General features: G+C 40.6%; 1 protein-coding gene across 1 annotated transcript in view; it reads right to left on the bottom strand.

The window, feature by feature from the left end:
* Dicer1 (dicer 1, ribonuclease III) overlaps positions 1–12,923 on the bottom strand; it is a 38,095-nt gene extending 25,172 nt beyond the window's left edge. Inside the window, 7 exon segments of the mRNA NM_001244269.1 lie at positions 4,395–4,867; positions 5,915–6,083; positions 9,161–9,321; positions 10,044–10,178; positions 11,019–11,149; positions 11,967–12,129; positions 12,739–12,923. Coding sequence (NP_001231198.1) covers positions 4,395–4,867; positions 5,915–6,083; positions 9,161–9,321; positions 10,044–10,178; positions 11,019–11,149; positions 11,967–12,129; positions 12,739–12,882 — 1,376 coding nt within the window. The 5' untranslated portion in view covers positions 12,883–12,923.
* Between the last annotated feature and the right edge of the window lie 1,709 nt (positions 12,924–14,632).

Below are 14,632 nucleotides of genomic sequence, written 5' to 3'. Positions count from 1 at the left end.
TTTTTAAATATATACATGAAACAGGCTAATATCAAAGAGCTGGCAAAATGGAGTTGCCATGTAGAGTATCTTGTGCCCCCCGGTCAGCAGAACCTTTCCTGGCCAGGCTAGCCAGAGTGTTCTGGGGTTCCATGACTTTAAAGACAGAATCAGAGGTCTGTGTCATTAATGTAATGAATACACAATGTCAGCAACAAGGAACAGAATCACAGGAAAACAAACAGCAAGCCCCAAAGCCCCAAATCTGAAGTAAATTACCTTAGAAATAACATGTCCTCTTAGTTTTAGTTTACATAAATAAGCATCAATTTGAATGTAATAAGAGGTCTTAAAACACACTTCAAGTTACTCCTAATTAAGAATATGCTTTGCCCAAATTATCAAGCTGGCAGGCTTCAATTAGCTGAGAAATAGAAATGCTAACAGGAATTTATTTCTCTTTAAAGATGCTGACATGGAATTGCAGAGCTGAAGAAACATGCATATTAATAAAAATTCCTTGTAAACAATAATGAAATGTTACATGTGTGTGCTGTTAACATTAAGCAGAAAATGATTGCTCAACTAAACTAATGTAGAGAATGCCTAACCATGTCCCGAGCCTAAGCCACAGGCTTCAAGGAAAATAAAAAAGTGTCTCCTGTCCTCAGCAAGTTGCTAAGAGATTAGCACAAACTTCTTTAAGAGTTCTTGGCAGGTAATGGGACAGGTGAGAAGGCCCTGTTCCTGTGGATATTGAAAGGGAATTGATAGCTGTGTACTGAGCTTCACGGTTCTCCCTAGATCCACATGAGAGTAAAAAGGCGGGTTTGTGAAAAACCTCCCCAACTTACCAAAGACCTGTATTCTTGTAAAATGCCATAAAAATAAACTACTAGGAAAATGTGACCTAAAAGCACTAAAATTTAATCATATTACATTCAGCAAGCACAAAATTCTTGTCACGTAGCTTCTTAGAGTGTCCATACATGTACTTTTGTTTGCCAGTCCCTAATCTGATATGACCAGAAAGGAGTGCTACCTCTACAGGGATTTTTTGAAATCCCTGACCCTAGCTTAACCCCAAGACCACCATCAGCCAGCCCAAATGGAGCAGCAGCATATGAAATGCCTGACCAATATTCCTAGCCCTCAAGACCATCAAAAACAAGGAAAGACCAGAGAAGACTGATTAGAGAACAAAAATGCTATACGATCCTTGGGAGGACAGGAAAGCTGAGATAGTGGCACACACCTACATCAAACCAGTTAGGAGGAAGAGTAAGGTAATCCTCAGCCACATAGTGAGCTTGAAACCAGCCTGAACTAAATGAACGAGATCCTGTTTCCCCACCAAAACAAAGCAAAAGAGGAAAGTATGTAACCCCAACAAATGGCTACGACAGAAGGAGCACTAGTGTGAGGCAAGTCTTAACTACATCTCAAAGTGAAACCATTTGGAAGACAGGAATGGAAAAGTGGCAAAGCAGAAATCCAGGGTTCGGTGCCTAGTACTGCACTAATGTTGATTCCCTGGTTAAGACACAGGCCTTAATCGTGGGGAAACTGATGAGAGAACACAGGACTCTATCCAACTGATCTGTAAATGTAAAATTAGTTTAGAATAAGAAGTACTAGGGAGGAAAAAATTGGAGATAGAGAGGACGTAAACTCAGGTCTGTCCAGTGGAGGTACCACACAACTCTGGTACAGCAGAGTTAGAAAAACATTGCACTTAGCACCTGGGCACTACCTTCTGACACCTGTGTCTAGGACAGGGTGCAAACATCTACCATCCCCACATGGAGTGAGTGCTGTGAACACTGTGAGGGTACACAAGAGGGAAACCACAAGTGTGAGAATGAGCTGTGCTTGCAGCACACACAGCAGCAGTGTGACTGGCTGGTCAGGGGATGAAGCAGCCTGTGTGTTAAGAGCTTCTACTCTGCTGTACAGGAGGCTTTTCCTCCTATAAACAGAGGGGAGGAAAGACTCCACATTGTACAAGTTTTTCTAACTTAGCTTATTAGAACAAAACATCTACTGTACCATTAATTAGATGCCACAAAGTCAACCCTCAGACTGCTCTTCATTCATCCTAGGACACTAACTCCAGCCACATTTTATGAAAGCTAATCACAATTAATCTGATCCTTAAGTCGACAGGAAGTGACTGATTTTAGATAAGCTTTTTCTGGCTAATAATTCTGCAAGAAAACTGATACATCTCTGCATAAAACACATTAGTTCTTTATAAACTCTCATAAAGGGGGCAGAAAGAAGATAAACTCCCATTCTCTCCAAGGCCTAGAAAAGAAAATGTTCATCCCTGCCCTGTGTGTGACTGCATAAGGAGTCTCTACAGTATGACACTGAACTGTGCCAGTGTTTGGCTTTTTTGCTCCTGAAATGCCCTCCCCCACAAGAAATACTGTCTCCCCATCATATACATGTTTCTTGGTTCCCTGGCTTGCTTCCTGCCAAGAGCACTCTGTCCTGCTGCTTGGGGACACCCAGGAGCATTATGATTGTAGAAAGAAATGGAAACTGGGAGCTAAGTATTAGGATTCTAGAACTGTCTATGCCACTGACTAGCAATTTAACTTTGAGTAAATCACTTTTCCTCCTGCGGCACTTTTTTTTTTTTTTTTTTTTTTAGAACTAAGTGGCTAGATTAGATGCTCAGTGAGGTCCCTTCCATCCTGAACGTCCTGTTAAATATAATTCTGTGCCTCAAGTTATTTCACTTTATAGCCATCAGGAGGCTCAGGCTCAGTGACCAGCAAAATCACCCAACTGAAAACTGCCAGATGACTGCTATCCAATCCAATTTCCCATTACTCAAAAAATCTAAAACTCCGAAACATTCAAGAAGCAGTCAAGAGAAAAAAAAAAAATTCCAATTACCTCAGGAAACAAAGCTTAATTTCTCCTCAGAGAGGACTACTTTCAGAAAAGATTCTCGGGGATGGAACTTTAGCCAATTAATGGATCTCCCAGAAAAGTGCAGCTTTAAGTACAAAAAAATAAGGACCCTCTTTAGGAAGAAAATTATAGAACATTTACCAAAAAAACAAAATTGTCATATGTTAAATGACCACCTGACACATAGGTAAAGCACAGCTCCGTGTCCAGGTCTATATTCAGGGAGGAAAAACAAAAGCAGTATTTATTAAAATAATATAAACAGGGACTAACCATTATCTTCACTAATATTCTCAGAATTTTATAACATTCTCACCAACTCAGCTCTGCAGACTGAACAATGGTTCTTCCTCCTGTGTTCTCAAACACAGAAGTCAATACAGAAGGCTTCTGTGGCCTCAGAAGGCATGCGCAGGGTTTTCCCCAGCATACAATCAGTTCCACAGAAGCAGACTCGCCGCTGCTCGTGTCCGGTAACTTCATTTGATTCTGGCACCATCAACCTGGAGATATGATCAGATCCCAAAGCCTGAAAGGTTCAGTCTCCAAGAAATGCTCCTAGTTTTCAGGTGCCAGTCATAAGTCCCAGTAGGTTCTTCTTCAGAGGGGCCAAGAGGCCCAGGACACCGTTTTACTGGTTTGTTACACAGGTTAATAAAAAAGATACAGATGAATGGAAGCACAAGGCAAGACACGTGAGGAAGGGCACATGACTTCCACCTTTTCTAGGTCTACACCATGCAGGAACTTAAGTGATCTGGAAGCTCTCTCCCCTCATTTTCTGGTTTTATCAAAGTGTTCGTATATGGCATGACTGGTTAAATCAGTGGCCACTGGTCATCAACTCAGCCTTCAGCCCCTTCCCTCCCCAAACACTGGGGAAGAGCTACCTTCCAATCTTGTCTAGATCATTCCAGACCAACCCTCATCCCAAAGCCAACCAATTCTTTAGAATATAAATGACACTTAGCATTTTGAAGGTTCTAGGACTTCAGGACCTGTATGCCCAGAAACCAGAACAGCATTTCACAGTATCACATTTACGGAGCAAATTTTTAATTAAAAAAAAAAATTCACCCCCCAAAAATTTCACCCTTAATACTAAGATCAAGTGTATCCTAGGAGCATGTAAAGAAAACAGCTGTGTGGGAAATGCCCAACAGAGAGCCTAAATGCAGTCAAATGCTAATCGACCCAGCACACAAATCAAGACATGCTTTACCTCAGGCTCAATTTTTCTGCATGCTCTCAATCTCTACCTTGGATTAATTAGGATGAATAAGCATCCTTTAACACAAAATGTCAGTTGTGTCAAAATGAGCCTTGAAAGTGACTGTAGGCATCCTCTAGCATGACACATGAATTCCAGACGAGAGCTTGTAGAAGACAGAAACAGACATGTATGTAGGCTCTTCAAGGCCTTACAGCACTGCTTCCCCCCACACACCTGCTTTGTTCTGCATGGAACAGACACTGACCCAGACAGTTACCTGTTTAGGACAACTGCTGTGTATCTTCTTTCCACAAAAATAATTCCACATAAGATATTGGTAAATGGAGAAGGAAAATTTGTCTCTGGCTTTTCTTTTTCTTCAATTTCTTCATCGTCATCATCATCCTCAGAATCACTCCAGGACACATAATTATCTTGATTCCTATTATTGTACCACTCAACACTCTCAAACTGCTGTCGCTCATAGGGCTTGTATTTGCGCAGGATCTCGAGCAGTTTCATTACTTTAGGAGTTACATACTTCAGGTCAAGTGAGGCAGGTGAGAAGTGCTCTTCACACAGTGCATGTATTTTCCTCAGCAAAGTGTCTGTAAACAATAAGAATTTCCTGTGCAGCTCCTCTTGCTCATGTTTGATGTACTTCTGCAGTTCTCTTACCATCATCCCAGCTACTTTATCCGCACACCACGGTCCCAGAACAACCAACACAGCACGGCAGTCTGAGAGGATCTGAGAAAAGTGAAGAAAGCCAAAAGCTGGATAATCCTCACAGCTGAACTGGGCCTTCAGCAGTCCTAAAGTACTCCTTCAAAACTAGCTTCCCCAACAGGAACACAGAGGTTAATTCCCCAACATTAGAGGGACAGCCTACTGGTCTGCCCAACTTCCCTTCCACAGATTGATGCTTAGAACCATCTCCTTTCATCCCAGCAGACAATAAATAGCACTTAAAATATGCAACTGTACAAGAGCTTAAAAAACTGAACTTTAGATGCAGGATTTGTCAGGAACTACAACGGAATCATCTGGCCCTGCCTGGCTCTGTAAAGGACTATGGAGTGCAGTAGCTCAGAGCAGCCTGCTCTTCAGCAAAGACCAAAGCAATGTCCCTTCTCTTGAATTCATGCTCCAAGCAAAGATACATAGTGAGACTCTGTCACCAAAAAGCAAAGCAAAAACCAACCTGGACATTGCTGCTTAAAAAACAAAACAAAATCATCATGAGAAACTCTGGGCTACATTGAACAGAATATTGATATTAAAAAGTCGCTTCATAGTTCAATGCCATCCGGATCACGAGAAGGGCTTCTCAAACTCCAGTCAGTCCTACAGACCCCCTTCTCAGACCCGATTCAGCAGGCCAGGAATAGGTCTTCACTTCTAATGAGCTGAAAGGCAGAATGTCGTGGCTGTTGCTGCAGGTGTAGAATATTCCTGTTACAAACATTAGGGAACAGCAGAGGACTCAGACCAAAGTTCCCCCCAGAACTAACTCATCTGGCCCAAAGCAAAGCAAAACAAAACAACTTGGACTCACTTCTTAAACAGGCATGATCTGAACCCTTAGTCCTGCAGGAAGGGTTATAACATACAAATCCAAGAGCCAGCCTGTCAAGCAAAACCTAACCCTGACCCTGACCCTAGTGTGCTATCGCAAGTTCAATGAAAAATGTCCAGAGCTCATGAGATAATTTGCAACTGAAACGCATGGCAAACAGCCTCAACGGAAGCACACACCATTACAGTGCGCAGTGGGAAGACGCTGCGCATACTTACTTGTTTGGAAATCAGAGTAGAATCCCTTTCCTTTGAATGTACAGATACATTGCAGTCATTGATAAAATTAATTGCTTCTTCTAATTCCATCAGCAGCCTTTCATAAAGCCCACTTCTGTCAGTAAATGGTCCACAATCTACCACAATCTCACATGGCTGGGAAGCGTATCTTTAAAATCAGAAACAAATTGTCAATATTGGTGAAAATGCATAACTGCTTTTTAAAGAACAAGGAAAAGGAGATAGTAAGGAAACATTCCATAGTGTTAGCAGTGTGGTAGAATTTTACATACTTATTTTAATTATTTTTTCATATTTTTGAATTCCCTACAGAGAATAAACAGCCTTTTTTGTTTTTAAATAAATATTTTATTTACAAGAGGTTTTCCTAAAGAAAAAAGGAAAGAAAAGAATGCCAGTTAGATGTTTATTACATCTCAAGTATGCTGGGAACTCTGACTTAATCCAAATGCAAGGAGGACCGAAAAAGAAATGAGTGTCAGCAATATTAATTGCTGGTAATTAATCCCACCAAAACAGAACCAACCACCTTCTTTTGAAGGCTCTTTCAGCTATAAAGTTCCTTGCCTTTCCCCAAATGCCCTTTCGTCATCTTTTAAAAATTCAATACGACATTCTGATTCATTTACCTCCTCTATCTAGTTCATGTCTCTACTTAAGCAAAAGGGCAGATGCACGGCATGCCTTCCTTGGCTTTGCACCAAGTTATGTGCAAGCAATCCTGTCAGGCTAAAGTTCAAAGAACTCTGTGAGTAGATTTCACTGGAATCCCAGAATTGATTTTGGTTTGTACATTGACTGCTATCTTTAGCCCAATTAAGCAGAATGGAGAACAAAAATGTTCAAAATACTCAATTATTTTTCAAAACAGAACTGATCAGAAGAAGTCACAGGGGAATGTTTTACTGTTAAATGTACAGGTTAACATATGATCTGAAAACTTTTATTTTTAGTTACTTTTAATTATGTAAGATGTGTGTGTGTTTATATATGGATATATACAGGAGTGCAGATGCCCAAGGTTGTGTAATGATATGGGTAGTGCAAACCAACTTAGGTCCTCTGGAAGAGCAGCAAGCACTCTATTACTGCTCATCCATCCCTCCAGACCCCTATGTAAAGTCTTTTAACATCTGCAAATCACAATTTCAAAGTTTGTATGTGTTAACTTCTTTGTTGTTGTGTGTATGATGGGGGCAGGACTGTGAATTCTATAATGCACGGGTAGGGGGCAACTTTGTGAAGTCAGGTCTCTCCTTCCACCTTTATGAGGGTGAAGTCACAGTGCCATGTCACCCATTCTGAAGGAGGGACAGGAGTTTGGAAGGGACAGAACCCATGTATTTAACTCAGGTAGGCTTGATCTGTTAAGCCATTTCACTGACTTTGTCAATATTAATGTATTTTATAAGGTAAACTACCCACTTTCATTCATTTCTGATGCCATTCCTTGGATCTGCAGTGTCTTTCGCAAATCAAGGCAACCCAAACTACACAATATCCTAAAAGCACATGGATGATTTTAGTGAGTAAAATACAATAAAGACACTTAGTACATGGTTTCATTTTTCTTAACTCAAATGTCTTTCTTATGTTTCTTTTCTTGTTGTGAGATAAATTACGCTCACAAGGAGAATGGATTAATTTGAGCTCACAGTTCAAAGAATGGTTGGCATTTCAGTCAAGGCAGCAGGAGTTTAAAGCAGCTATATACTTTACCACAGCAACAGAAAAAGAAACAAAGGCACCAAATCAGACTATACTGGTGTGACCTGAATGTTACACTTACTTACAAACACATGTCCATACTCACACTGTTTATTCCTGCTTACAGTAATCTGGTTCCCTATTATATATGTACTATATGTGTGAGTCCTTACCTCTGCTGTTAGAAAACACCCAGACAAAAGGCACTTCAGTGGAGAAAGGGTACTGTGGCTCACAGTTTAGGGATACTGCTCATTATAGCAGGAAAGTCAGAACAGCAGGAAACTGAAGCAACTGTTCATATCACATCCACAGTCGAGAAACAGAGTGTTAGATGCCTATTTTCAGCTCCCTTTCTCCTTTTTATTCAGTCCAGGACCCCAAACCAGGGAATGGTGCCACCTGCTTTTAGGCTGAGTCAACCCACCTTGATTACTCAATTAAGATAACCTGCCAGAGACTTATCTGGTAGGTAATTCTAGACTCTGCCAAAATGGCAGTTTTCACTAACTGCCACATCTCCTTTCTATAAATGTAAGCATATTGGTCAGGCTGTACACATGTGTCTGCTTCCATGTCAATTAGATTACAGAAGCTGAAAACTATTAACTCCTCAACCAAGACATTTACAGACACAATCAGTATCTTTCTCAGAAACCTGCAACCAATCTTCAAAATAGAGTGTTCTTAAGTATTTTAAAGTATACTGCTGAACTCTTAGAACCCTTCAGTGTACCCTGAGAGATGTCTCGGTCAGAATAACAAAGCACACACTGATGGTGTGTTCTTTATACTGAAGGTAAATGTCCTGGTAACAGTCCCCAGGCTAGCAACACAGGAACAGGAAGGGCTGGCTGACTTAGTTTGGGTGGCAACTGCTTCAAAGAAACACTGTGACCAAAGGCAACTTGGGGGGAAAGGGTGTATTTTGCTTACACTTCTGTATCATAATTCATCACTGAAGGAAGTGAGGACAGTAATTCAAACAGGAACCTGGAGCCAGGAGCTTTTGTAGAGGTCATGCATGGAGAGTGCTGCTCACTGGCTTGCCCCTCCAGCTCATTCAACCTGCTTTCTTATATAAGCCAGGACCACCAGTGCCCAGGAAGGGCACCTCCCACAATGGGTTGGGACCGCCCACATCACTAAGAAAATGCTTTACAGGCTTGTCTGTTTACAGCCCAATCTTCTTTATGGAGCCATTTTCTCCATTAAGGTTCCCTTCTCTCAGATAACTATAGTTAGTGTCAAGTTGACATAAAAGCAGCCAGCACACCCACCATGCAATGCCCCATCTGAGGCTCTCTGCAGAAAAAAGGGTAGATGCTTGCTCTTGCAGGTAACTAACTGTACAAGAAAAAAAAAAGAAAGAAAAAAAAAAAAAGACTTGTTCAGTCTTGTTCATTCCTTTTAGCAGCCATTTGTTCACTGAAACAGGTACCAAACACAAGATGCTACAAAGACTCCTCTCACTGGTCAACCCAGGCTTTTTAGAGCCAAGCCATGAGAAGCACATACCTGTCTAAGACCACCAGGTCAGTGGCAGTCTCAGCATTACTCTTAAGAATCTTCTCCAGTTTCTGAATCTTTTCTTCCAATTCCTCTGGATCACATTTCCCATTTAAAATGGAAGCAGTTAGTCCCAAAATTCGAGGGCATGATGGACAACTTTCACAGAGCTAACATAATAAAAGATACAGACAGTAAGGACTTCCTCATGCAAGACCACAACAAAGAAAAAACAAAACAAAAACAAAAACAAAACAAAACAAAACAAAACAAAAAACCCAAAAAACAAAAAACACAGCAAGGAACAATGCCATATCCAAATACTGGCAGTTACTAAAATCCACTTCTGTGGAAACAGCAGCATAATACTATAAATTACTACATTTTTTTTGTTTGTTTAAAGATCTACTTTTCAAAAAGCACATTTGGATACTCTAAAGATATATCAATTGATAATATGATGTTAAAAACATTATAGATTAAATGAACACTAGTTTTAAGATTCATTCATCTGTATACTGGAGTCAAATTCCCAATTCTGGTAACTAACATCACTGCCCTTTGGACCTTTTCTTTTCTTTTTTTTTGTAAACACAGCATATAAGAGCCAAAGACATGGCTAAGTAATTAAGAACACTGGTTGCTCTTCCAGAAGACCCATGTTTAATTCCCAGAACTCAAACTTCAGCTTACAACCACCTGTAACTCCAGTTTCAGAAGGACCCTTTTCTGGCCTCTGAGAATACCAGGCACAAATGTGGTACATAGACACATATGCAGGCAAACTCCTATCCACATAAAATTAACATTTTGAAATGTTAAAACTGTATTTACTCAATAACTTAATAATTTGACCATCAATTACTGAAGTTGATAAAGTCTAAAAACCTACCTTCATAATTTCTCGGTAAGGGTGGTCTAGAATTGCAAGATGACACTCATCAAACACCAAAAGGTTAATGTCTGACAGTGATAAGTAACCATTTTTCAAAACATTCAAGGCGACATAGCAAGTCATAATGAGAACCTAAAATAAAACTGATATCAGTACACAAATGCCATTAACCTGCCTGGCTATATCTCTACCAAAGACCAGAGTGTCAGTATATGGAAGTGAAGATTATGAAATTCACGGGTCAAAATTAAAGCAAAGAAATTTACATATGTAAAACATAGGAACCAAGATGTAAACAATGACCAGTGATAGTATGGGAAAAGATTATGAGAAAAACGCCTTAGAAAGGGAGACCACGTCCTTATGGTAAGTTACTAAATCTACTTCAGGTTTCCCCAGCCATTGAAATATGAGACCTGTCAACTTAGTCAAAACATAGAAGAATTTACAGAGCTGACAGGGTTTTCTGAAAAATTAAATACTCTTTATACAGCCTATTGTTCTGGAAGGCTTTATTTAAGTAGGTTCATTCTAATATTCGAGAACTACTAGTGGTTAGCAGGCTGTTGGATGTTAGTTACAAAGCAGCCCTCAACCATTGTGTATCTCCCAGTACCACACACAAGAAGCCCTTAGCACATGCTATCTACTGAAAACATGAAGGCAGAGGGAGCCTCCCTCAAAGACCAGGGACCTCAAACAAGGAACTTTCCCAGTTTCAAAATACATTCTCTTCAAGTTCAATAAGTCACAGGTATTTGTGTTTTTCAAGCAAGTAAATAACGGCAGCTGCTCTCTTTTCTACCCTCTGGAGGCAAACACATTAGTAATGTATTGTTCATACTGGTTTCAGATGAACCTTACAGGGAGAGAATGGAAAGGACTGGGAGAATGTCCCTTTCTAGCTTCCTCCATAGCTAAGGCTAACGGGCTTGTAGTGTCTGTACAGTGAAATGTCCCTGCAGGTCTCACCTGGTGCTTAGTAAACTCTTGGCTCCATCTCTCTTTTGTCCAAGATGCATTTACTTCTAGGTTTGAGTACTCCCCAACCTTGAGGTCTGAGTGAGTTCTGACAGCTGAAACTTGTTGAGCAACCTGGTTTGCTGGCCACGAAGAAAACATGCAAATAGGAACAATGTACCCAGTTAGCTTTCTGAACAGTTACAAAAATTATCAGTTATACCTAGCCACCAATTTTTTAAATGGCTAATTTAAAAATCATAGTTCCAAGATCACCCTCTAAAATCATGGATGAGGCCTGCCACTTCCTCTTCCATCACTTCCTCCAGACAACCTCATATCTCCTTCACAGTTGACTTCCTCCATCCTAAAGATCTAAGTCCTTTTCAAACCAGAAGGACACCTACTCGACACCTGTCCCTTCTGCTCTCCTCACTGAAATCAGGTCAATCCACCAAGAAGTCATGTTCAAATCACACAATTATGCTAAGACTGTCTTAAAAAAAACAGAAGGGGAGGTCATTCTGGATTCCCAGGTTATACTTTCATGTCGACAATTCCAAGCATACAGACATTGGTTTAAGACATCAGACACTAAGTCTCCTCAGTAGCTTTAAAGACCCATATAAGTTTCTAAAACTGCTCCAGCTAAAATCGCCCATCAAGTAGGTTCCTATCTCTAGTCAGCCTTCAACCTGCTGTATGGAGTGAACCAAGAATCAAAGTAATTTTAACAATCTAGCCATCTCCCCAGAGCAAACCCCATTAGGAGAAATGCAGAGTCTGAACTATTGAGAAAGATGCTACAGAGAATAAAATAGTGTTTTGGCTAGCAGGGCTTCAGTAAGCTCATTGTTTGCCAAACTCTTTACTTCCAATAATTTAACTTAATACCCACAGAGATAAATACAAAGTCTCATCCAATTTTCTCCTCACATCTGGTAAATGATATTTGATTACCAGAGTTGACGAGGAACACGGTCCTTTTTGCACGTGGGTTGAGGTCGCCCCTGATCTGATGGGCCAGCTCTTTGGTGAGCAGGACCGCGATGAACGTCTTCCCTGAGCCGGTGTTCAAGCAGACAATGGTGTTATGGTCCAGAGCCGCTTCCAGCAGCTCAACCTGAAATATGGGAAAAGACCACACACTTCTTAATGAAGCACCACATATAAGAATTGACTTTTGTTTTAAACATAGAAATTTCCCTGTTTTCTCAAATCTAAATCTGCAGACAACTTTACAAAAAGAAAACCACTGTCTTCACATTTACTCAAGAATAACAGGGGAGTGAAATGGCTGTTATACACAGCTGTGCTGCTGTAAGCATATATTAAAATGGCACTAACAAATTTATTTAAGAATTATTTCTGCACATGTTAGTTACATATAACTGAATCTCCACTAGGTATGTTTCTACCAGCTCAGGGCTGAATACTTTCAAACCAATCTCCATCCCTACCCAGCTCACTAGGACTGATACAGCCAAATGGATATAAAGGAACAGTGAACTTGGGAGGGGATAAGGAACTCACAAACAGAACCAACACAAGTCAATTACCCAGCAGATGTTAGAACAGAAAAGAAAACAAAAAAAAAAATGTTTTAAATAAGAAAATTAATCAGAAGAGGGAGGCTTGAAAGAGTAAATGAGTTTTATAAGTTGTGTCAATTCTATAGTAATTTATTCTATTTTAGTGAAAAATGCTCCAGTATTAGTGGTTTCATTAGTACCTGGTATTTTCTTGGCGTATAAATGTTATCATGAATTGCTTCTTGTTGCCATGGCAGTCCAAAGAAAGGACCCATTGGTGAGGAAGCAGGGGTCATGAGCTGCAGGCCTGCCATGCTGAGGGGCTGCAAAGCAGGGCTTTTCATTCATCCAGTGTTTCTTTCATTGCATTTTGTTCTAGCACAGCTTACTACAAAAGGGAAAAAGAATACCATTACACAACCATGCAGGGTTAAAACAAAAGAAAGCACAGGAACAAGAATGACATCAGACTACTGCTCCAGAGAGCCTTTTCAATTCTTTCTGTGGTTGGTTTGGTCTCTCTTGAGATCTAAGAGGATGGTTTTAAAAGTCAAGCAGTCTATACTCAACCTGGCAATTATACCTAGAAGCTTTTCTAAAGAATGAACCAAACAACTGTACAAATATAAACACATCAGTCTGTATTGTTACATTACTGGAAGACAAGAAGTAGCTTTAAAACTAGTAGAAAACCATAGTAACTGTAGCTATCTAAAGGTATTGTCAAATAATGTAAAGGAATTCTTTAAAATTATTCACATTCTCATGGGTCTATATTTATTGGCAAAGAGCAAAGTCTACTGATGCCTTGTTAAACATATACCTACATGTAAAGTACAAACATACAAAAACATACTCTCTCTAAGTTCTCTAATATGCTGACAAAATAAGGAGCCAGCATACACGCAGGCACTAAAGGTGCAAACACCCGACCTGGTTAAATCACATTAGTAAAAGGGGTGTTTTGCTTAACTGGCAATCTGCAACTACACAGCTAAAACTATCCTTAGACATACATGTTTAAAATTATACATATCCTGATAAACTAAACACATGACATTTTCTAAATGGAAATTCTTCTATGACATCTAAGCACTCTCCCATTTTCATACATTCTTTTCCAGAAGTAAATTTCATTATGTAAGCTGGTAAAATAAAAATTGATCTTTTAAAAGTTTTCTGTGTGCGTACACACATGTATGTTTATGTGTATGCTGGTGTGTGCAAGTGTAGAGGTCACAGGTCAACAATTGGATGTCCGTCTCCAGCACATTCATTTTTTGAAGCAGGGGCAGCCTTGCAGAGCACTGTCTTCTGAGCATAACAGCCACCATTCTCACCAGGACAGCTGTGACTACGTTTAAAACAACCCCAAAGCAGATCCTGCTGAGTGATGGCTTTCCCTCAGAGGAGGAGCAGGCAACGAGAGTCAGTGAATACTTACCTGGAATTCCAGCTGCTCCCCCTACACTTCCTGCCGTGTGTGTGGAATCCTGATCTAATTGCACATGGCCTCATGGCCTCAGGAGGTCTAGAGTGGAAAATTAACAGAAGAGGGGACTCCAATGGAGTCTATGTAGCTATAGGAAGCTGCCATCCATGCTGGGAAGAGAATTCCTAGTGGTGTGGCTGCTTTGCAGTCACTCACTCTCCTATAAGTGACCCTTATGTTCTGTAAGTGAGCCCAATAAACTGACACCTTTCCCCTAAGTTGGACTTTGGTGGAATTGTATTTTGGTTTGTCACTGGAGCCCTGAAATGAAGGGACAGAGGTCTCAAAACATTTAGCATAATCTGCAGGATCATAGTAACTGGCTGGCCACCAATACCTCAAGATTTGCCCATCTCTCCCTACACTACCACATCCACACAACCCAACCTACCCCCAGTTCAGATTACAAATAATCACCAGGTGCCTGGCTTTTACACAGGTGTGTGGGATCAAAAGGGTCAGATCCTCAGCCGGGCATTGGTGGCACACGCCTTTAATCCCAGCACTCGGGAGGCAGAGGCAGGCGGATCTCTGTGAGTTAGAGGCCAGCCTGGTCTCCAGAGCGAGTGCCAGGATAGGCACCAAAGCTACACAGAGAAACC

This window comes from Cricetulus griseus, chromosome 5 (genome assembly GCF_003668045.3).
Source record: "Cricetulus griseus strain 17A/GY chromosome 5, alternate assembly CriGri-PICRH-1.0, whole genome shotgun sequence".
NCBI classification, from domain to species: domain Eukaryota; kingdom Metazoa; phylum Chordata; class Mammalia; order Rodentia; family Cricetidae; genus Cricetulus; species Cricetulus griseus.
Note: the sequence above shows the minus strand (reverse complement) of the source record. Positions and strands in the feature narration are given on the sequence as shown.